Source organism: Poecilia latipinna, unplaced genomic scaffold (genome assembly GCF_001443285.1).
Source record: "Poecilia latipinna isolate Pla-1442-1.1 unplaced genomic scaffold, P_latipinna-1.0 Scaffold1106, whole genome shotgun sequence".
NCBI classification, from domain to species: domain Eukaryota; kingdom Metazoa; phylum Chordata; class Actinopteri; order Cyprinodontiformes; family Poeciliidae; genus Poecilia; species Poecilia latipinna.
Window position 1 is genome coordinate 117067 of NW_015113722.1, and position 24334 is coordinate 141400.

General features: G+C 39.5%; 2 protein-coding genes across 2 annotated transcripts; both read left to right on the forward strand.

The window, feature by feature from the left end:
* The first annotated feature begins 53 nt into the window (after nt 1-53).
* On the forward strand, nt 54-7975 carry tktb (transketolase b). The gene is made up of 14 exons (XM_015052368.1): nt 54-310; nt 3065-3182; nt 3278-3391; nt 3508-3605; nt 4207-4398; nt 4634-4761; nt 4854-5050; nt 5245-5409; nt 5619-5775; nt 6150-6280; nt 6358-6441; nt 6537-6633; nt 6715-6834; nt 7255-7975. Exons 1-14 carry the CDS (start codon nt 204-206, stop codon nt 7425-7427), a joined length of 1881 nt encoding a protein of 626 aa, XP_014907854.1. The 5' UTR covers nt 54-203; the 3' UTR covers nt 7428-7975.
* A 4284-nt stretch (nt 7976-12259) lies between these two features.
* On the forward strand, nt 12260-23701 carry LOC106959645 (extracellular matrix protein 2). Its single transcript, XM_015052358.1, has 7 exons — nt 12260-12436; nt 13753-13868; nt 15487-15619; nt 15721-15878; nt 16244-16383; nt 22924-23250; nt 23343-23701. Exons 1-7 carry the CDS (start codon nt 12361-12363, stop codon nt 23512-23514), a joined length of 1122 nt encoding a protein of 373 aa, XP_014907844.1. The 5' UTR covers nt 12260-12360; the 3' UTR covers nt 23515-23701.
* The last annotated feature ends 633 nt before the right edge of the window (nt 23702-24334 follow it).

Below are 24334 nucleotides of genomic sequence, written 5' to 3' on the forward strand. Positions count from 1 at the left end.
TAATGATTTGATTGGATGGGGGCTGGCCCGCCTGGTAGACATAAACCTCCCTCCGTGACAGTAGTTCCTCCTCCTTTCAGTCGTTCTATACGCTGGGCAGCTAGCAGCGGCCTTCAAGTCCAGATAGCAGCCGTGTGCGGTGTTGCATTACTTTAATTAATTCTCCAAGCAAACAAAGCGTTCCAGTTATCCTCCTAGAGACCATGGCTAGCTATCACAAACCCGACGAGAAGACTCTGCAGGGACTCAAAGACATTGCTAACAAGCTAAGGATCCACTCCATTAAGGCAACATGCGCTTCCAACTCTGGGTAAGTCGCACAAAGTTACTCTGAGTCGCTAAGGGTTAAGGAAATCACACGGAATCACTGATAGAAGATTATTACCGTAGTCGTAGCGTGCAGACGATGCACGAGCTACCTGTGGGGGCCTGGTGGCTGCACGTGCAGTAGATTATGTTCATTCGGTGCAAGTTAGCCAGAGCTAACTGCGTATTAACGAGAATGCCGCTCGGGTTGTCTGGTTTCAGGAACGCAGCAGAGTCTAGTGTAAGGAAATTCAAACCCACTAGATGGTTCATTCAGAGCCTCTTCGGTATAACGTTATATTTTAAGTTCCCCCCTCAACGCACTTTTTTTTTAATGAGCACACATAAAGTGAGTCAAGTCTATGATACTGACTTCCATGTAACCACTATCACATGCTCCTGTGTTGTGGTCTCATGCTCGTTTTCTCTCCTGGGGTTTATAATATCAGTTTATAGAATTTGGAATGCTCATAATTTTTTGTCTATTACAAATTAGGTTTTGGTTTAATTTATAAACTAGTTATGCATATCGGTAAGCTGTTTGCACACAATGTGCCTGTAATTAAATATTTCTATACTTTTAACAGTTATTTTCTCATTGTGAACGCAAAATGTTGAAAATTGAAACATAAGTATAGGTTCTACTTATTTCCCCAAATGACGTAGAGGTGCTATTTTGTCCCCACAGAATTGGTTGTCTCATTTTTGTTAATCAGGTGTTGAAGTGTTTGCCCCTCCCTTAGGCAGTAATTAATATTAACTTTTTAGACTTTTGTATTTGTATTTTTCATTTTGTTTTTGTCATACACAAGATCTGCTTTAGGGCAGGATACAGCAAAGTTAAAAACTCCCTTCTCATTTAATTAACCTCCATTTGAAAAGGTCAAATTCCCTAAAAATGTATCCTAAATCAACTAAAGGATTTAAATCAATAACATCACAATATATCTATTGTGCCATCCAATGTGTGCAATATTGTAATTGCATATTTTGTAGATGATAGAATTTCAAACTCCATGCACTAAGCTAATTTCAAACAACATTGCTTCTCCTGGATGGATGTTCTCTTACCTTTTTATGTCCACAACTGGTATAGAAAATCAGACAGGGGTGGAGAATTTTGGATGATGTAAAAGAGGAGCTGGTTGGGGGGGAAATGTGGATTATTCATAATTTATATGTTGTTTTTCAACAATAACGTAGTAGAGTCATGTTTTTGTGAAATCCGACTACCCTGCTATAAACGTAATAATAATTTTTCTTTTAAAAGAATCTGCATTCACTGTATGATGATCTTGTCCAGGTATGACTAGTAGTGTTACCATTGCAGTCTTGTACTTAAGTGAACTGTTCTTGTCCAGATTTCAAACAAATGCACCTAACAGCAAAAATTTAAAACTGGTTACCTTGTGGTTTTGGCTCCTGTGTATGAACACCAGGTAAACTATTTTTACCAAACCAGAATAGTGATTAAAATCTATTCTGCTCCTTAAAGAATTGGTGCAGATTTTTATTTTCACACAGAAAATAGCCCCATTGGTTGATGCGGGTCGAGGCATGAATACTTGAAAAGGGTGCAGCTTTATCAGTTGGTGTAGCTGAACTTTGCTCCTGCTCTGTTACATATAGTAGACTGGGTGTCACATGCATTATTTCGCCTGACTAATTCATTTAGGGGAAAGCAGGGGGGAGTTTTGACCGAGATTCTTGCTTTCTCATTTTAGTCCAGTCATTACTGAGGAGAAATTTTAGTGAAAATGTTGACATATGCATCAGTTTTATGTCATGTATAACACTTGGCAGCTACCTTTATTTATTTTTTTTCTTTTTAAATTCTTGACAAAAGAGTGATTCACTCATGGATTATACTTGTGCTGCACCCTTGACTAAGCCCTTATGCAAATTCTTTTTCTTCAAATAAAAGGCCAGTTGATGAGTCTCTTTGGGTTCCTACTTCTTCCTTCAGAGAAGGAAATAAGGAAATCTTTGTCTGAAATGAGGCTCGCACAACTTGTTACAAATCTTAAGTTTGTACTGCAACCGTTTCCTCGTTCTGACTAATGCAGAACAATGCACTCTTATTGTCTTTCTCTGAACCTGCCCTGCTTTGTTTTCAGCAGGCTCTGTCTCAACAAGTGGAAGAGTGGTAAATTAAACAACTGGGTCTTGCTTTTTAATATAAAATTTAACAGTGAATGATGTACATTTGTATTGGATTTTGTACGAGTTCCCAGCATGCTCAACATGGTACCAGTTTTAACTTGACCACAAAGGGAAGCTGAAATCTGTTGGGCAACTCGGGGTTTCTAGAAATGTTTACAATAATCCCAACCCCGTTTTAAGCAACTAACAGTTACACAAGGCTTTTTTGCAAGTTTGTTTTTTTTTTTGTTTTTTTTTTTAGCTTGAGGACATTTGTGTGGTAACCAGAGGTAGTTGTTTAAAAATTAACAAGTTATTGATTGATTGCGATGTTTTCTGATCTCAATAGGTCGTCTTCAAAAGCATTATCTGTCAACAATACAGTTGTGTAAATTTTGTGTGTTGTGGTCATGCTCTCTCATTGAACAGCAGTTCTCGTACAGTTGTTCTTTCACTATTAACATAGTGCTTTAAACAGGAAATGATTGAACTTTTTCAGACTAAACACGAAGTTTGAATGTAACATGCATGCACTGGCATGACGGTTTTGTATACTAATATTGTATCTGTGCTGTCAGCTGTCACTAATTGACTCCTTTTGATTTTGGTTCCTAAGCCATCCCTCATCGTGCTGCAGTGCAGCGGAGCTCATGTCTGTGCTCTTCTTCAACGCCATGCGCTATAAAGCAGATGATCCTCGCAACCAGTGCAATGACCGCTTTGTGCTCTCAAAGGTTGGTGCTTGATGCAAATTTCTACCCGAGAGTTGTTCATTTTCATTCAGTTGGCTGGTGATCACACCTGGGAATTGTTCTGTAACTCCCGTCAGGGTCATGCTGCCCCTGTCCTGTATGCTGCCTGGGCAGAAGCAGGTTTCGTGAAGGAATCTGATCTGCTCAACCTGCGTAAGATCGACTGTGACCTGGAGGGGCACCCCACACCTGTAAGTTTATAAAATTGTCTGGAATTTTTTTTTTTTTCTTTCAACATGACTGGGGAAAAATGTAATGGATGTAAAATGTAACTTTTCCTTTTTCAATTTACCCTGTTATATCACAGAAACTAGCATTTGTTGATGTGGCAACTGGATCTCTTGGCCAAGGTCTTGGAGCTGCTTGTGGGATGGCCTATACTGGCAAGCATTTTGACAAAGCCAGGTCAGTCTTTATTTTTTATTTATTTTTTTTTATTGAAGATCTGAATTGAGGAACAATTAAACAGTTTTCGATTCTTAATCTCTTTTTCAGGTTCAAGAACTGTTTAATTTAGATTTAAATTGTAATATTAACATCCTTTGTGTCATCTCAGCATTGCTTAAGAAAGCGGATTGTTTGTGCAAAATGACCTGAGTGTTCTCTGGGCCGTCATGTGTTGAAGGCCAAAAGGTCTCAAAACTAAGCATCTTTTGCTGTTTTAGTGTAGTGTTGGCTCCTTTATCTTTCTAAAAGGTAAATTTAAATACCATTAGTTTGCACAGTAGTGTCCAGAGTAGGCATGGACTGTTTACCAGTATCAAGGTATTTAATAAGTGATATAGTTTGCAAACTGCAAAATTCAGTCATACTATTCGTACTGCACGGACTGGATGGTGGGGCAGGTGGCCTGACTAGCGAGTGACTTTATACAATCTCAGATTTAAAGTTTTGGCATCTTTTTAAACCCAAACAATAATTCAGGACCCTTTTGACCCTACTAGCTTGTAATTGTATAGAAGCCACAAACACTTCCTTTTTTTTTCTCCTCCTCTATTCATTGCAGCTACCGTGTGTACTGCATGCTCGGTGACGGTGAGTGTTCGGAGGGATCCGTGTGGGAGGCCATGGCCTTCGCGTCCTACTACAAGCTGGACAACCTGGTGGCTATCCTGGATGTCAACCGTCTCGGTCAGAGTGAGCCTGCACCCCTGCAACACGACATGGAGACCTACCGCAAACGCTGTGAAGCCTTTGGGTCGGTAACAACACGAACTAACACACTTTCACTTTTTAACCTATCGGGACAAATTTGTGAGTTTAATATTATGAACTTTTGGTTAAAATTTAATTTTTGCCAATTTAGTCTGTTCCCATTTCTGATGTTTTTGCTGTGAGCCTCCCATAAGATTTTATAAATTTAACTGATATTGATGCATACTTTTCTGAGATTTATTTTAGTAATGATTTCTATTATGTTTAAATGTGTGTAGGTGGAATACTTATGTTGTGGATGGGCATGACGTGGAGGAACTGTGTAAAGCTTTCTGGCTGGCTAAGCAGGTTAAGGACAAACCCACTTGTATTGTTGCGAAGACCTTCAAAGGAAAAGGACTCAAAAGTATGTATAAACAAAATTTAAAGATGTTTCCTCACTTTAAAAACAAAATCCTAAATTTTCTTACTGAAACTTGTTTACTCATGGCTCTCCAGACATTGAGGATCTAGAGAACTGGCATGGGAAGCCAATCCCTAAGGACAAGGTAGATGGCCTTCTGAAGGACTTGCAGTCTCTGATCCAGGTCCCCAACAAGACCCTCTGCCCAGAGCTGCCCAATGATGATGCAGCACCAGCTGACCTGAGCCCCATCACCCTACCTACACCCCCAGCCTATAAGAAGGGAGATAAGGTAGGAAAATACACTTTTTATATAAAAAAAAACCCTTCATGCTGTAATTTGGCTGTGACTGAAGACACAAATAAATAATCATCAATATTTTTGTTCCATAAGTCTTGCAGACTTAAATTTCTTTCATTTATGTGACCAGTTTCATTGATGACCCATCAGTCTTTGCTTTACCCTGTTCCCATCTTTCCCTTTAGATGGCAACAAGGCAAGCCTATGGTGTAGCACTGGCCAGGTTGGGTCAGGGAAGCAAGAAGGTGGTTGCCCTGGATGGAGACACCAAAAACTCCACTTTCTCAGAATTATTCAAGAAGGCCCACCCTGATCGCTATATTGAGTGTTTCATCGCTGAACAAAACATGGTAAAGTACACACACACTCTCTCTTCTTGATATTATTCCCTGCTGTTCCATATGGTGTAATCTGCTGCTATTCATGCTTAGTCCTGTTATCTCCAGCCTCTTTGGTCACTTGTGGCCAGGTTTTTCTTTTGAGCCTTCAATGTTTGGATCTCTGTTATCTCATCAGTTGTCATTTTGACTTGTAGAACTGTTTTTGCCTGTAATTACAGGTAGGAGTAGCCATTGGCTGTGCCACTCGTGACCGCACAGTTGCATTTGCCAGCACCTTTGCTGCCTTCTTCTCTAGAGCCTACGATCAGATTCGTATGGGAGCGATCTCACAGTCTAACGTCAACCTAGTAGGATCTCACTGTGGTGTCTCCATTGGTAAGATTATGGCTCTAAATGATTGCCATCAAAAGTTCTGGTTTGCACGCATCTCTGTTTTGAATTCATGGTTCTGCAGATTTCGTTGCTGTTCATGCATTTAAAAAAGCTTTTGAAAACACTGCTGTAAAACTTTGGTATGGTCTGCCTTACTTCTCCATCACAATCGCTAAATAGTTAACCTTAATGTTCCCAGATAGCAAACTTTAGTGATGGCTTCTGTAGTCTCTTAAGTTCTGCACATAAACGTTTTGTGGGTGTGTTCAGGCTTAAAACACAGAATTTGATCAGGACACCTGCATGCTAAACCTCGAGGTTATTATCTATGATTAAATGGGAGAACTCTGTCCTTCACCGGTCATATCTACCTTCAGGTGAGGATGGTCCATCTCAGATGGCTCTCGAGGACTTGGCCATGTTCCGCGCCATACCGACGTGCACAGTGTTTTACCCGAGCGATGCTGTGTCAACGGAGAGGGCTGTTGAACTGTCTGCTAACACAAAGGTCAGAGGCCTGCCTTAAGATTGTCCAGCAAACATTCTTCCCAGGGTCTATAGTCGCATACCGCTTTCTGTTCTTAGGGAATCTGCTTCATTCGTACTAGCAGACCAGCCACTGCCGTCATCTACTCACCAGATGAGAAGTTTGAAGTGGGTGTAGCCAAGGTAATCGATACTGATGATTAATTGATCTGAAAACAGGGCAGAATCACAACCGATCTTCATTTGATGTTTGCTGACATTGACTGAATGGCCTCCAGGTTGTGCGCCAGTCTGACAGCGATGTGGTGACTGTGATTGGAGCTGGTGTCACTCTTCATGAAGCTCTGACTGCTTATGATACGCTTAAAAGTGAAGGTAAACTCGCATTAAAAAAATGATAAATAAAAATTTTCTGAAGCAAATAGCAGCCTGAATAACCTAAACCTTAATTTGTAGGAAAAAACATTTGCGTAATCGACCCATTTACCATTAAGCCCTTGGACGCCGCCACCATTTTGTCCTGTGCCAGAGCCACAGGGGGGCAGATCATCACAGTGGAGGACCACTACAAGGAGGGTAGGCTTGTTTCCTTGTTCCCATTGTCCTAATTGAGTTTGATGATGCATTAAAGCTTTCTGGAATTTTATGGGTGAGATTTTTATGTATTTTCTTTTTTAGGAGTTGGTTGGATTAAATGAAGTTGTAGTAGTAAGAACATATTTTCCAGGCTACAACTTTTGCCTTGTGACTGCAGGACAAATTTTCTGCCACTTGTAGGTCTTGCATTAAAATAAAATGTGGCTTATTTGATCTTTAGCAAATGAAGGCTGGTTGGACTTGTTGGGTTTAAAACGATGAACTTTTTAAGGGTTATGCAAATTTCCTAATTTTTAACATGCCCTGCCATTGCTTAGATTTTCAACAAAGTTTTCCCTTTAAGCTGTGACGTGGAATCAGTTTGGGTTTTTGCTTACATTGTGCATCATCTCTGTCCAGGTGGTCTCGGCGAAGCCGTGCTGTCTGCAGTGGGCGGGGAGCCCGGCATCGTGGTTACCCGGCTGGCAGTGAGTGGCGTTCCCCGCAGTGGGAAGCCCCAGGAGCTCCTGGATATATTTGGCATCAGTGCCAAGCACATCGTCACCGCTGTCCGCCAGACCTTTGCAAACTAAAGACTCCATCTTCTGAGCTTTCATCACAACCTGCTTCCATCTGTCTATCGTCCACACCTGCTAGCCTCTCTACTGCCATCTTGTGGCTTTAGAACTGCAGTTCACTAACCATGTATTGCATTTTAAGAGCAGAGTGAAATGTGTTTTGCAAATAACCCCTTTACCTTTGTCCACCTTTGTCAGACATTCCTTTTCCCAAATGCTTGTTGAAGCTGAAAACTACTGTAAAATTTGACAGTCCAAATTTTGATTGTCAATTAACTCAGGCCACAACTTTTATCATCATTCCCCTTATTTTATTTCTTTTCATCAACTCTGGCTTTTCACTATGACTGCTGTTTTTGCAATGCACTGTATCTCTTATGTAGTGAAAACCTTTAGCTCAGATTTCAGATGTTTTCTTTACCGCAGAATTAAGTCACACAATAACATTCCATAGCAATTCCTGATCCCACAAAATCTAACGATGCTTTTGGTGTTTGCAGGTTTTCAAGTTCCACCTGTTGTAGCTGTGATGTGCTAAATTAAAAGTTCATGGCTTAACACCATTATTGCTGTCTGTTGTTTACTTCCTGATGCTAATTCCATTGTGTTTTTTCCACTTCATCTACTCTGAGATAAATTTGGTTGTACCTCAAGCTCGGTGCTCGGATTTGTTTAGCTGCGTTTCTCTCAAAGAAGCAGCAACTGGAAACGCCAAGTCTGTGTAATTAAAGGGATGTTTTCCAGCCACTTATTATATAGCACAATCAAATAATTGTGACACCTTCAGTTGTTATAAAAATGCTGTATATATATCAAACATGACTTAAAAGAAATTTGACTTCAAAATTTAATGCCTTGAAATTGGCCTCTGTCTCTTTAAGAAACTTTTCTTTCTTACATTCTGCCTTGAGCATGTCATCTCATTACTCTAAGCGTTTACATTCATGGGAGCACTGTACTGAGAAGTGATTTATATAATAAGCTCAGTAGATGTGCAGATCCACCAGGCGTTTGCTAATTGCTGCTGCTAGTTTGAAGGAGCTAAGTGTGCTGGAGGTGGAGGGGGATGCCCTGTACTCCTGGACCAGCGCTTCTTTGTGCGTTTGTGAAAATTGTGATTCCACTGTACTCTAAAATGCACAATCTAACCCTAGTAGAACATCTTTCAGCACACTGTTAAAAAAATTCCTTACATCCATTAAGACATCCTCATCCTAAACCAGACATCAACAAATCTTACTCTAAAGAAATATTTTTCCCCTCGGTTTCAACCAAATAAAATTTATCTAAATAATGCCCCACTTTATTTTTTTGATGTCTGAGACTGGTATACATACTTTTTATTCCACTTTATAATTGTGCATTAAAGTATAGTGGTCTATTACATGGAATCCAAATATAATGCTGTGAATGTGTACAATAAAACTGAAATGTTTTCAATGAGATTGCAACAAGTGCCTTATGCATCTTTAGGGTAGTTACAACATAATGTTTGCATAGCTTTTTTTTCACTGCATTAAGTGTGTATATCTTTAATAACTATATAACTTATGCAACAGACTATATTTTTGTTGTAATGGATACTTTTTTATCTTGTTTTTGAAACTGCAAATCCATTGGCATTCTAAAATAATCTTTACAAGCCTTCTACTACTACTATGTTAAAATTCCTTTGGCATCAACACTACATTTCTCACCAGAGAAGATTGTGGAACCAGTACCAACTGGAGTTGTAAATTGTCTTTAACAGGATTTGTGTTTTTAATTTGCAGGATAAATTGAGGATTTTTTTTTTTTTTTTTACTTTTTTGGTTCTTGTAAACTACACTGTTTCCCATGAGGGTCTTTTTTTTTTTCTTAGCTGAACAACAACATAACAGCTGAAGGTATTAATAATTCCACTATGGGTCTTCTGTCTGTACTTTCTCCGTTATATAAACAATTCATATTGGTAAACTAAACATTTTAGTATGTGGAAGGAAAATCTAGACTCAGCACCATGCCTGCTGGTAAAAGCTGGTAATTTAGCTGTGCTGTCAGACTGAGGTTACAGAGGGATGTTGAATGTGGTCAGTGGATTACTGTGTGTTCCTGTCGAGGCTAAAATGAATCATCTGTGGACAGTTTACTGTTTACCTTGGAGGAGCGCATCAGGACCTGAGTGTTTCAGTGTTTAGTGTGAAGTTGTCCACGGTGCCATTTGGACTGTGTCTATCGCCTCTGTCCCAACAGCTGCGCCCGATGTGTGAAAATCATCATGCTCTCCGTTAGCACCAATGAATCCATGAGTCTCATTGTCATGTAGACTGACCTAAACCAGCAATGTCGAAGCACCTCTGGGTAGATTTACTGCTCATCTGTGTGGTTTCTTCAAAAAGGAAAGGGAGTTTGTCAGCATGTTTCACCTCGCAGTGAAAATCCCGTGTTGGTTCCACTTTGAGCTGGGTGCAAAGGGCAAGTGTGACGACTCGCACACTCCACAGTTCATGAACAGTATGTAAGCAGAGAATGTAAAGATTCCTGTATTGTTCTCTCCTCGGAGTCCATATTTGTTTTAATATGTGGCTGCTAGTGGAGCCTGGCCAAACATGGTTGTCTCTGACTTGACCCCTCTATCAACTCTGTTTCCCTGCCAAGATACGTGCACACCGTCCTCACCCATCTTCTAAATCAGTTAATTAAAAATGTTTTAAGATGAGACTTTTTCCTCATTTTTTTTAAGATTTCTATACTAGAATTTCTTTCTTTTTTAGGTTGTATAGTAAACATGAGAATTGCTTCTTTCTGCTCAGAGTCTGCAGACAGTTTTGAGAAAGAGAGGAGACAAGGAGGAGCGAGGCGTGTCTGTGCTTTCTGGTATAATGATGGAGTACCTTTATTAGCATAGTGGGAGTTTATTTTTTCAACCTGTCCACCTCCCAGATTTTCCTTCCATCCTCTTTCTTTCTCCTCATTCACACAATGAACTTCTAATACCAAGCACAAGTATTTTTAGAAAAAGGATCTATTCGACAAAAGCTTTTTTTTTTTTTTTTTTCCTTTGGAATTGCATCATATTTTGTTTTGTTTTCTTTCTTTTATTGCCTCAAAGCTGGTAGAAGCTTGGGACCTAAACTGAAGAGTAAATGAGCAAAAATCCAATAATGCAAGTCCTGAGAATATGGATTGTGATCATTTGTGTGAGCAGCACAATTTATTCAGGGGAAACCCAAGAATTGTCGCATGACCTGAATGCAATCCTGGAAATAAAGTCTGACGCACCTGAAATAGAAATGGCTACCAGTCGTTCATCAGGGACCGATTCAGGAGAGAGGGTTTCGGATCAGCTTATCACTGGTAAGATAATTAAACATTTCTGTTTATTTCTGCCTATTTTCCACAATTAAATGTTCAATAACCTAACAAATTTGGAGTTAATATCTAAGTTTGTTTCTACAGGCATGTTCTTGTATGCACTTGAAATCACATATTAAATGGCACAGGGATTTTTGAGAATTTTTAAAAACAATTTTCTTCAAATTCAGACGTACATACATTCAGTCCTGTTTCTTTAAACAATGCGGGAAAAGTCAGTTGGTTATGGCTGTGTGAGATTCTGAGATGTTAAAGGACAATGTTGGAGATATGGTCTCCATAATGTAAAAAAGGGTACACAATACCCCTGGATATGTGTGCATAAGAGAAAAACAAAAATGCGATCTACAAGAGTATATAACATTTTTGCACATAATAAAAGATGCGCAAATAGTAGCAGGAATATAAACCACTCATTGAGTTTGAGTTTGTTGAGAGTAGTGATGATTATAAGAAAGAACATGAGGTGGATTATAGAAGCATCATTTCAACATGAACCGGGAAGTTTAACAAATGAACAATAAACCTAAAGATACCACGTGACTTACCAGACAGTAAAAACAATTATCTGGCTTCACTATCTCTAAGTCCTGACTTTATGCCTATCAGAAATTGCACACAGAGCTGAAGAGATGTAACTAAGCAAGATGGCCGCCAAACCTGACTAATTAAACCAGTTCTGTCAGGAGGAAGAAGCCTAAATTCCTGCATCTTAACTGACCTAAACCAGAAACAATTTTGTCAGACTTAATGTCAAGCAGTGAGGGTGGGAAATGATTATGTGTCTTTTTGATACAGTGGATGTAAATATTTGATTTCACCTGCGTTTCACTGACTATTTAACTGAACTGTAATGACTGAAGGAACAGAAGTGCAGCCCCAGCTGGAATTGGAAAGAAAGACGGATCAGAGGAAAGCTGATCGTAAAACGCTAGAGGTTGTCAGAGGGAGGAGAAGTGCTTGGGGCAGGAGAAGACACGCTGCTACAGTAGAGGCCGCTGCGTATCGAATAGTAAATATATTCACACATTTTTCTGCATCGTTTCCAACTAACTAAGCCAGTTCTGTCATCTGAAGTCAATATTTCTGTTACTTTACTCTTGAGTTAATGATGTCACTGGTTTCCTGCTGCGTTTTGCAGGCCGGATTAAGGCAACCTCTGAAAGGCTGGAGACAGAGAGCCAAGGGAGAGATGGAAACCAACCTCCTTATGGCGACACTGAAGGAACTTCATGCAGAAAAGAAACGACTGATGGATAATGGAAAAACACAAGAGGAAGAGGAGGAGGAAGAAGAAGAGGACAGTGATGAGGAGGAGGAAGATGATGATGATGATGATGATGATGACGATGACGACGACGATGATGAAGAAGAGGTTTAATTTTATTCAAAATCCTGCTGTTGTACGCATTATTTTCTAGTCTGCAGTATGTAAAGAAGTTTTTCTGTTTCACTTCAGGAGGAGGAGGAAGAAGAGAAGGAGGAAGAAGAAGAAGAGGAAGAGGAGGAGGCCACAGAACCTCCTACTAATCAAACAGAAACACAGGACAACTCTACTGGACCTCCAGCTGAATGCCAGACTGCAGACGCAGAGATGAGCTGCAGGGCTGTCGGGATGACTCACCTGCCAGTTTTCCAGAACCTGGAAGTGACAAAGCTTGACTTGGGAGGTGTGTGTGACAGGACCACTGACGGAACAAATAACAAGCTTGTTTAAGCCCAATGAAATAACACAAAATATTTAAAAAAGAGCATTCTATTTCATTAAAAGTTGGTGTTCTCCATACATTTTTTTCTTTTTTGAAATTCCAGTCTGAAGTTTATATACATTTATTACTTACATTATTGTCAGATTAAATTAGGGCTTTGACTGTAACCGTTCTTTCTCTGGAATGATCTGATGTTGAAAAATACAACTTCAGTGATTTTTATCATTTATGTGAATCCACATAGATTCAAAATTATACATGAAGACCTAAATATATATACATAGCTTCACTAATACTTTATAAACATTCCTTAGAAAGTGATGTTTCTTTTTTAACAGTTTTCAAGGATCTGACATAGTTGAGCTGGGTATTTGGAGTGGTGGTCTCCCGGCATGATGTCAAAAAATGTCCATGTGGTTGTAAATGGCGGAAATTTTATCCCAGCACTTTGTGTGATGCAGCAGTTGTTCCCTCGGAGCAAAAACAGCCCTTCAGTGTGACGCTGCTATCAAAATCGTGCACAACCCACCATTATTTGGCGCCGTATTCTTAAGTGTGAAAGCCTCTCCGAGCTTCTCCATGACTCTCCAAACATGCTTTTTGGCATCAGTCCTTGCCCCTTTTTTTGTTGTCCTGCATGGACAACAAAACAATTCTGTTGTAGACATGTTTAGTTTTGCAAAACCCTCTTACGTTCATGGTTATGTAACAGTTACTTCACTGCAGACAGAGACTTCCAGTTTATGAAAGTCTTGAACCGTGGATGTTCAAGCCTTGGCCACACAAAAAGTCTTCAATCAGAAGTACAACTTACTATGGGACTTTTAACCCAATATTAGTTGGAATGTAAGTACATTGCAGTAGGCAATACATTTAAACTTTTGAATCCATTTCCTGTTTTTAAAAATCATTGAAACTGTACATTAATTTAGCCTTCAAAATTCACACATCTTTAAACATGACATTCATGTTCATGATATGCGTTTGGAAACTTCTGACCACAACTTCACATACAGGGTCTAGCACACAACTGTCTTTATTGTCCCACAGTGGATAAACCCTGTGGGACAATAAAATAAAATAAAATAAAATAAAATAAAGAAAAACCAGGAATGATGTATACAAGAGGTAGATGGCAAGAAATTAAGAGATGCCAACATATGTAATTAAGAGCTTAAAACGTGTATTAATATTTTTTTCTATTGTGTCACAATAACCAGTTTTTTGCTTATATGATTTTTTTATTAATTGCACTACATATTATTTTCTGTTCCAAGAAAACAACATCAGAATCATCACTCCGCAAAGTTTGTTTGGGTTGCGAAGCCTGGATGAACTGGATCTGAGCCAGAACCAACTGGACGACGAGTCGTTTAGCCAGAACTGCCTGCTCGTGAGTATGGCTGCTTTCTTGAAACTGGCAGGGAAAGATCCATCAACTCCTTCTGCAGCCAGAAAATTATAAATATTTTAAAATAAAAAAAGTCAGTGCTCCAAACACTTGCATAAATTATTGCATCAATGCAGTCCAGGTTATTTCAGTGACTGCCTTAATAAACGGCATTGTTGGAGGAATGTGAGGCCTATCAATCACTGTGATAGCATTGTCATTAAATAAAGCCATAAAGCCTGTCGGCAGAGGGAACCATAACAGGCTCCAAAGTTTCCTGGTAGACGTCTGCACTGCATTTGAACTTGATAAGACGGAGTGGACCAACACCAGCGGATGACATGGCTCCCCCAAATCATCTCTGACTGCAGAAACTTTCCAACTTGGATCATATAACTTTTCTCTCTTCCCCAAGACTCTGCGACCTTGACTTCTAACTTAAAGGAAAAAAAAAAAAAAAAAACTTTAGACCACTCACCCAATCTTTTTTCTTCCTTGTCCAAATGAAACACTTTCTCTTGAGGCTTAAAATAAAGAATGCAAATGGGTTTTGACTATGCCCTGGATCTATTTGTGATGGGGTTTTTTACTCCATCTACATGCCCTTTGGATCTCTCTCAAACACTTGAATGGGCTTTGTTCCTAAACCTTTTCAAGGCTGCCATTGTCGCTGATGCTTCTGAACCTTTTCTTACCACACTTTTTCCTTCCGCTTAGCTTTTCACTGATATACAACCTGAAAACCACCTCCTTCTAGCACAAAAAAAAAAAAAAAAACTTTTATGGAAAACTTGTTTTTTCTTCCCCCCAAAATTTTCTGTGCTGTGAAATTTACTTTCGTAATTTCAATTTGCGCAATTCTACGGTTAATGGAAACACAGCTGCTGCACAACATAGCTGACTTCCCTCTCACTTCAACAATGCCTTGTTTATCCACAAAAACTAAAAGAATCAAATAAAAATTTACGCCAAACAGAAAATCTTTATTGCAAATTTTGAACTTCATCTACAACTTTCATCTGGTTTGCAAGTCTTTAGTGGAACATGTGCACTTTTCTAATGAGCAGATCGTATGAGTCACTTTACAGCTAGGAGTCAGGATAATTGAAGTTGCATTAACAGATGCTTTTTAAGTAAAACCTTCGATTGATTCCATGCCATACTCAGATCCCGACCACACCGAGGCAACCGCTGTGTTCTGACCAATCATTACTCTTCACCACTGATACACTGAAGCCAATGCGTTGAGGAACAAAAGGAAATTATTTTTGGAAGAGTACTTTTTTTTTTTCTCTCCTTTTTCTCCTCACCTCACCATAATGACAGAGGGCTGATGGACTGGCTAGAGGGACACTGTAAAAGATCCTGTCCTCTGCTTTCCCTCGCACATAAACCACCGGAGCCGTTTCTACCGAGAAACCTCCCACAGCGGTTTTTACTAAAAATAAAACATGATAAAATGACATGGAAGAGATTCACAGAATAGCAATTCTTTCATTTGGTTCTTTTCTGTAAACTCAAAGCGGAATAGAAAATTATGGACTTTAAGGCAGGCTTCTATTTTGTCTTTTTTAATCACACTGGCCATTTTATCTCTTTCTGAAATCGGGTTTTCATGCAGAACTTGACCCTTTTGAGAAAACTGAATCTGGACGACAACCAGATCATCAGAATTCCAGCGCTGCCAGCATCTCTAGAGGAGCTCAAGATTAATAAGAACAAACTGACTGTCCTCATGGATCACTGCTTCCAAGGTACAACCGGGATATGCTGTAGAAGGAAAAACACAAGACAAAAACTTTATTAAAATAAAAAAAAACAGAAAAAAAACAACATTTTTACAATTTCTTTTTAGGTGTGAAAAACTTGTTGAAGCTGGAGCTAAGGATGAACACCCTTTATGAAGGCAGTGTGTCGCCTGCAGCTTTTCGACCTCTGCAGAAGCTTCTGGAGCTGCAGCTGGACAACAACCGCTTCCGGTCCCTCCCTCTGGGCCTTCCTTCGTCTCTTCAGGTGTGCTCTTATGCATTTGTCGGAACCTTTCGGTATATTCCCTAAAGCGAGGTGACAAGTGTTCATTTTGTTAAGTTACAACCACAAACCTCTCAGTATAATGCTATGATTTCACAAACCAACACAAAGTCGTGCACAATTGGGAAGTCGAAGGAAAAAGATCCATGATTTTCAAATGTTTTCCAGAAATAAAGATCTGAATAGTATGGCATGCATTTGTAGTCAGCTAAGTTTCTACTGACACCACTAAATTATAAATAAAAATATAATTTACAAAGAAGCTCACTTGTTTAGGTCAGGTATATAATCTTTAAGCAGAGTGAGATTCTAAAGCAATGTCCCAAAGTTGATCATCTTCTCTCTAGGTGCTGAAAATGAATGGAAACCTGATTGAAGAGGTGGCCGCTGAGGCCTTAAGGGACTGCATTCATCTGAAAGTGCTGGATCTGAGACACAACTATATCCACGATCAAAGCATCAATATCAACACTTGGACCCGTCTTAGGTACGTATGATTTGTGTAGTTCCTTAATTTGCCACAAGAGGGCGAACTGCCCTTTGGAAGCTCTGACCAGTTTTAGTTAAATATAAGAAGGTCTGAAGTAACCCAAGAGAAGTAAAGTTGTTTTTTTTGTGTTTTTTTTACCTACCAGCAATAGTATACTATTGTCATAATCGATACCTCAGGCTGGTATTATTCTCAATTACAAACTTTTTTTTTTTTTAATGGTATTACAGTAATTATTTTCAGCACACAAAGTTCTTTTTTCTTTCCTTTCCCTCACTTTCTCTCATGCAGTCATATTTACATATTCTACAAGTCATGGCAGCCGACTTTGTGTACTTAGAAGAGCAGGGGTGTGATTTAGGCCTCGAGGGTAACTGTGTGCCTGCGTGTGTGCGTTTGTTTAAATATAGTGAATTCCGGAGGGTTAGTCTTTTTCTCCCTTGGATCCTTGTGAACCACAATGCAAGTTCAAGTAACGCAGAGGAACAGAGAATGAAGAAGGGAGTGCAGGAGAGGCAGCTGAAAAGGGATTGCGCAAGTTATGCACAGAGCAAAGTGGTAGAGAGGGGGATGAAATCGAAGACTTAGAGATTTTCTTATCAAAACGAAAGCAGTGAAATCCAAAGGCAATATAAATAAAATGCCCTTAATGCCCTAAATAATAAATATTTTAGATACGAGTAATAGTGTATTTAATAATGCCTGACATTTGCTCTCACTGTTGATAAATGTGTTAACTGTCCTATTGGTAATTGTAAATGCTCTATTTTAAAAGACTTCTACAACTTTCTATAGCTTTGCATAGGTACCAGATTGTGAAATATTTAACCGTACCGTCTCCAGGATCTAGTTAATTTTAAGACAATAATGCTGAGTCTGCAAGAAAGCTCATTCCTTGTGGGGTTCTTTTTCTTGTTGTTGTCCAAAACAGTCAGATGGAAAAAAAAAAAAATAGGAGAAATTAAAAATAAATACTTTAATGCAACGTGCTGGCTCTAGTTAGTGGAGTGCCTCTGGTCACTGTGTAGCAGTCAATGTGTTTATTACATCCTGCTGGGGCTTAAACTAGAGTGTACAGGAAGTTACAGGGAGTTTGGGACTGGAAGTAAAATCTGGGATCTGTCTTTGGAAGACTGGGGGCCATGCTTTAATCTTACATCATTATCTGCCTCCCTAATACTGTGTAGCTGGAAAATATTAGGATAAATATGCAGTGCAAAGATGACTTAAATCCCCAAAGTCATAAACATAATGGGGACACATTTGTTTAGTATTCAGAAAAAGAGAAGAAGTATTTTTTATTTTTTTTTACCAACATATAAACACTGAAGTCCAACTTTGACAAGCAGAAAACAATTTGCTTCTTAACTATGAAGGTAGCTTGACTTAAGTCGATATTATCAGTGAATGTTAGCAGTTCACTACAACCCAAAGTGAATAACCACACATCAAATCTTTCAATGCAATTAACAGCAAAAAACCGAAAATAAGACGCTACACAAGGAGTTTGTAAAAAAACAAACAAAAATAACAATAATAATAATAATTGTACTTCATGGTTCAAAAGCTTTAGCTTTAGGTTATTCATAGCAGAATAAGCTAAAGTAATTGTCTCAAATGGCTGTGGAGAATTATTGAAGGTTATTGAAGTTTGTAGAAGTTCATTTTTGCCTGTCTCTTTAGTTGCTGCCACAGCATCACTATCTCTGTGAACTCGAGAAATTTGTGAGGTTACTGCATTGGCTTGATTCATTTGTTTTTCAGCCGCCCTCCTCTGGATTTTCTGTTTTTTAGCCTCCCAGTCCCTATTTTTAGCTTCAGGCTTTGTCTTCCGGTCTCAGATATACAGGTATACAGAAGTATTTATGACTATGTTAACACATTTTTTTACCACCATCTTTGTATTGCTTGTGCTGATATCTTATGGTTGCTTTTCAGAAAATGGGCTTTACATAATGACCAATCATTTACATCTTTGTTGTGTTCCTTTTAAAGTTCATCACTACACAAGTCATGGATCTGCGTCTGTTCACAAACATATGCTGTGCTGCTCACTCGTTAAGAGACATGAAGCGTTTTCCCCGGAATCTGACCAAACAGTCCGTAACCGCGCTCCGTCTTTTATCACTTTAACATTTAAAAGGGAACTTTATGTTGTAACTTTTGGTTTATTTAAATTGCTTATTGAGCGTTGCACAACGTGACCTTGGCCTGAACTTGCAGGAAGCTCTTAATCCAGGAAAACTGGCAGCTGCTTTGAAGGGTTTCTTCTTGTGAATAATCTTCCTTGCTGCATAATTATGGTGTAATATAATTATACATTGAATAAACAAAATTATTATAGCTATTCTATGATTAATAGACAGAAAATGTAACCTCTCTAAGATCTTTGCTGGTGCTCTTCTTGTTGGCATAGTGGAAGAAAGGAGTTTGCTCAACCCTGACTCCTTTTTTTTTGCTCACATTAAAACCTTTACATATATTTTTGGAGTGATGGTTATTCCTATTTTCCATTTTTAAAAAAAATATTTTTAAACACACTGTTCTCAGACCAAATAAATTATAAAACCTCAGATGATAAAGATCATTAGCTCATCATAACTCGACTTCTATTTACGTTAAATTCCTATGGAAATACAAAATTTGCTCCTAGTTTTTCACTGGTTGGACTCAATCATGATTTTCTGCAAAGCGTGTATCGACACTCCATTTTAATATTTTGTTACTATGAAAATATTTTAATTGTATTCTGGTAAGTGAAGCTACAGTACAAGTGCTAACGAGAACGAACATGTTTTTGGCAACCTATCGTACGCTGTAGTGAAACTCCCCCCCACCCCCCCATTTATCCTCATTTTAATAAGCTGTTTCATTTCAAACCCGTATTTACAAGGAATTAATTTGTTATTGCTTTCTTACTGTGTGTTTATTTAAATATGACATCTTAACACCATTCCAGCCGCGTTGACCTCTGTGCCCTCTTTTGTATTCTTGGTATTCTTGTTACGTAACTGGTTGTGCAGTGGCTTAGCATTAATTCTGCTGCAGTAGCAATCTGACGCGGCGCAACAAAAAGCCGTCCTCCTCATTCTCTCCCAGCTGTAAAACAAGCAAACAAGCAAAAAAAAAAAAACACAGTGCCTGTTTATCTGCTCCTGGTTCTTGATCAAGATGTCAGTCATCGTTTCTCTTTGCTTGCATCGCTGCTTCCAGCCAACACATTTGACTCACCACTTCACATGTAAAAAGAATGGAGCACTACTTTCGCTGATTGCTCTTACATAAAGCCCCCTCCTCACAAACGCTTCAAATGGTTGCATTTTTGAATGATCCCCCATAAAGCCTATTTATTAGTGAAATATTTGTAACCTAGGTTTTTTTTTCTTTTTTCTTTTTGTGATAAGCCGCTTACAAAACAGTGCTTTGTTGTGTTTTGTGCGTGAACATGTGGCTGTTTTGAATTTCTGACTTTTATTAATATAGTGGTGTTGGCAGACAGACAGCTGTGGGAGAGCTGTGTTGATTTCCAAACACTACAGTCAGAGTGAGTACAAGGCGATATTGGGTTAGCGATCATCAAACCAGAAGTGTGTGCATGCGTGTGCGTGTGTGTGTGTGTGATGCCATGTTGAGTCTTAGCCTGAATACGCTCGTCCCAAAATCTCTTTTTGTCTTTGGTGCCTCACAAATTGGTTTCATAATGAGCTTATGTAAGCAGGAACACAAGCAGAATTGTGCACATCATTGCACACTGCACACCCCGCCTATGATAAAACCACACTGACATCAAATGAGAGGGATTTAATTAAATGAGCGTCAGTTCACGTAAGGGATTCATCTGCATTTTGCATTTTGAACTGTAGCTTTTTTTTTTTTTTTTTTTTTTTTTTTTTTTACAGAACGTCGTCAAATACAAAATGCTCGGAGCAAAAGAAGTGCAGCTACAGTAAATCAAATTACGTTTCAGCTGTAATCAAATCCAAATATTCGTCGACATGTTCTGCAGAGATTTGACAAATTTTTCAAAACACTTCCAGAAATCAGTTCAGGTTAATACATTTGGATGTGCACGGAGGTGCACATGTTGCTTTAATAAAGCCAAAGTCCTGTATTGCCATTCTTCATCCATCAGTGTGTTTTCAAGTCCGCACTTTGTCTTTTTTTTTTTTCTTACCTGGCACAGCCGCTCTGGCTGATTTAACTTTACCCTGCTTGGCTGCCAGTGTTCTGCAACTGCCATGTGTGACGCTGACACAGATGGAGATGTGTGCATTTTTAAGTACTGTTTACTGTGCTTTTTCTTTTTTCTTTTTTCTTTCTTCTTTTTGAGGTTATACTTGGTCATGGTTTGCCTAAACGCATGGACACCCGGACTTGTAAAGACAAAAAAAAATTGTTTCCTTCTGATGCTGTGTACCTTTTTGTGGTCGCAAAAGTAACAACGCAGAGGAGATTTCTGTGTGCGATAGTCGATCTGCTTCACGTCATTTGTTTGAATGTGCGTATGTGTTTTTGTGTGCAGATGCCTGTGGGTGGAGAGAGGGTGGGGAGCGTGGGTGGTGGAGGGTTCTACAGTTCTTCCTGAGAAGAGAGCTCTATGTCTCCGCTCATTAATCCCATGTGGAGCTCTGAGTAGTGGCGGACTGCCACTGTGCTTACTGGCAAAGATTTCGAACACAAGTCAGCAGCGCACAACTGGTCTGAACTGGTGCAGGGACAGATACGTAGGATTTCAAGAGCAGAAACAACATGGTTAGACAAGTAAGAGAGCAGAGCGAAGGTTAAACAAAGAGCCTTTTTATTGTATGCTGGCGTGAGATAATTCCTCATATTATTCATAAGTTTCTCTGAAGGAAGCCAGCACACGTTTTTAAATCATCCTGCAAGACGAGGACCTGATTCTTCCTCTAAATTTTAGTGTGAATCTTGCAAATCATCATAAATCAGCAGAAATTGTGAGGTCTGTCATACAAAGGAAGAAGCCCAATAAAGAGTGAAGCCTCCGAGTTTTGCAAGTTCAATGGATGAGAGTAAACAGAGACTTCCTCAAACTAATGACCCCACCGAGTGCCTGGATCGATGTGAGACTCCGATGACTCCCGTCTTCCCCTGTTTAACTATCTTTGTTTCTCAGGTGAAATTGGGTGTGGCTTGGATTTGGACCCTGACTGGGAGCAACTGGGCCAATGTTCCCATCCTATTTAAACCTGGCAGCTCCTCACATCAACGGGCTGCTCATGCGTTCCCCTTGGCATTTAGTCCTGGTATTTTGTTTAAGTTTGTTGTTTTGGTTATATTTAATTGGGTTGTTTTGCTGGATTTAGTTAGGTCTTGTGATGGTTAGTGCAGTGTTTCCCAACCCTGGTCCTCAAGGCACACTGCCCTGCCCAGCTGATTTCAATTGATTAATGATTAACAGTCACTTGCTGAACTACAGTCACCTGAATCAGGATTAACAAAAAAAAAAAAACAACAACAGGGAGACATCTATGACATGCAGGGCAGTGCGCATTGAGGACCACAGTGTCCTGGTTTTCATCTGTTTTGATTTGGGTTGGCATCTTATCACACTGCAGCTTTTTATCTTGGTTAAATCTCATGCTAAGTTAATAAACATTTTCATAATTTGCCTTAAAATTTGGAGTGTCTCCCTTCTTTGTCATATCTCTGTGACTAAAAAGGGGAGACACACCTATTTGTTTTTCTTTTCTCCATGATACCCAAATCACTTGACCACATGGGCATTAGCTGGCTAACTAAGTGCTTTTGTCCATTCGTGTTTGGGAAGAACAGAAAACGAGGTCCGTCTCCTGCTGTGATTCTTGCATCAAACTCACAACAGCTGTGTGGGATCATGCAACAAAAACGTGGAACTCTCAGTTCTACACATCTTTGCCTCGGAACCAAGAATCCCCCCCTCTGTCCCTGCAGACATCTACTCTGTTTTCTGCAAACTAAAACTTATATTGTTATAATATTTGCACACCATACCATATCACTTTGTATCTGCTACCATACTCCCCAGCTCCTACCTCTGTCCAGAGTGCAGTGTTAGCTTTCCTGGCCTTCTCCAATATTGCTCTGCAGTCTTAGCTTTCGGCCTCCCCTGCAATGCTCATAAGAGTCCAGTAAATGCAAAACAGGAGGACAATGATGGATTGTTGGGCATCCATTATAATGTTCAGTCCTGAGACCTGTAAAAGATTGCATACTGTCATATAAAACACCGTTCATATTGCAACTTTCAAGACAAAAATCACAGAGCGTTTCAAATAACAGAATAGCAAGTTTAAGCAAAAGCAGGAAATTGTGCAATTACAAGAAATTGTGCAATAGGTTCAGTGTGAAACTTTAAAAATGTACAACATAATGAATGAGGGAAATATTTTTTTTTCATTAAATAGCTATGAAAGGTCATTTTGGATGCGAGTGTCACATTGAGCATAAAGCAGTGTTGTTTCCCTTGATACAGCAAACAGAATCACACGACTGCAACTTGGATTCCTTTTTTCATTGTCCTGATTGTTTATTTCTCAGATCTCTGGAAGACTTGGACCTGTCGCACAACCGCCTCACCTCCATCCCTGTCAATCTGCCTCGCTTCCTCCGTAAACTGATCCTGCGGCACAACAGCGTACGTCACATCCCTGCCTTCACGTTCCGTCACATGCGTGCTGGCCTGCAGTCCCTTCATCTGTCCCACAACGAACTGAGCACCGAGGGTGTAGAGCGGCATTCCTTCGTTGGAACCTACCGCTCCATGCGCGAGCTCCTGCTTGACAACAACAGGCTGCAGGACGTCCCCAGATGTGTCAGGCAGTTCAAGAACCTGCAGGTGCTGAGACTGGAAAACAATCAGATCAGGTAGGGATGCTTTTGAAATGTTTAAAATCTTCATGTTTTCCCTGAACAACCGTGACCTAGATCTAATTTGAATCTGTGTTCTGTGGGTTTAGGCAGGTGAGGCAGTGGGCAGTGTGCCACCCTGGTAATTCTGTCTCCACCTTGGTTTCTGTCCACCTGGAATATAATCTCCTGGAGGAGGAGGCGATCCCCCCGAAAGCTTTCTCCTGTGTGACGGACACACAGGGACTGGTCCTGTACCCACAGCAAACGTACATGAACTGACACATATGCTGTGCGTAAGCACGACAAACAGCAATACAGTTCTCTCCAGCTTCTGTCATTTTTTGACATCTTTATAGTTGCCGTGTTATCAGAAAACACTTACAACTTAACTAGCCAAGTCAGCACATCCATTTCTAAGTAGTATATTGTAGTATTTTGGCACGCAATAAAGAAAATATGAACCTCACACAGTAGCTTGATTTCTTTACTCTTTTAGACAATAAATTTGACTGTAATTCACAGTTGCTCAAAATCACAGGGTAACTAAGTCTTTAGCCTCAAGCTTCTTTGGGAATTTTACTACTTAGAGTGTTTAAAATGTCTCTAGAGTAGTTTTGAGGTCCTTGCAAGGAGAGTCTTTAATTGAGTAGAATTAAACTAGGGGTGTGGTGTGGATGCAGACCAGCCTGAAGCAATCTGACCTTGGGTGTCCAAAAAAAAAAATAAAAAAAAGTCCAATGTGACCTTAAAGGGCCCCACTTAGAGGACAAATATGAACATCATATCAGTTTTCTAACTCCAGATGAGGTGAGAGCATCCAGGAAAGCAAGCAAAAAAAAAAATACCATAACAAAAAAGAAAACACAACAATAATGTTCAAGTGCAGACAAAATGTCAGACTGAAATCTAGTGAAGATCCTCTGGCATCAGCTTAAACAAGACAGTCATGCTTCAAAACCTATCCAAAGCAGCTGAATTAGAACAAATGAGTGTGCCAAAATTCCTCCACAGTGATCAAAGTCAAGTATAACAAATACTTTATAACAGGTTTTGCTGCCAAGGGTGGCACAAACAGTTATTAGGTTTAGAGGGCAATCCC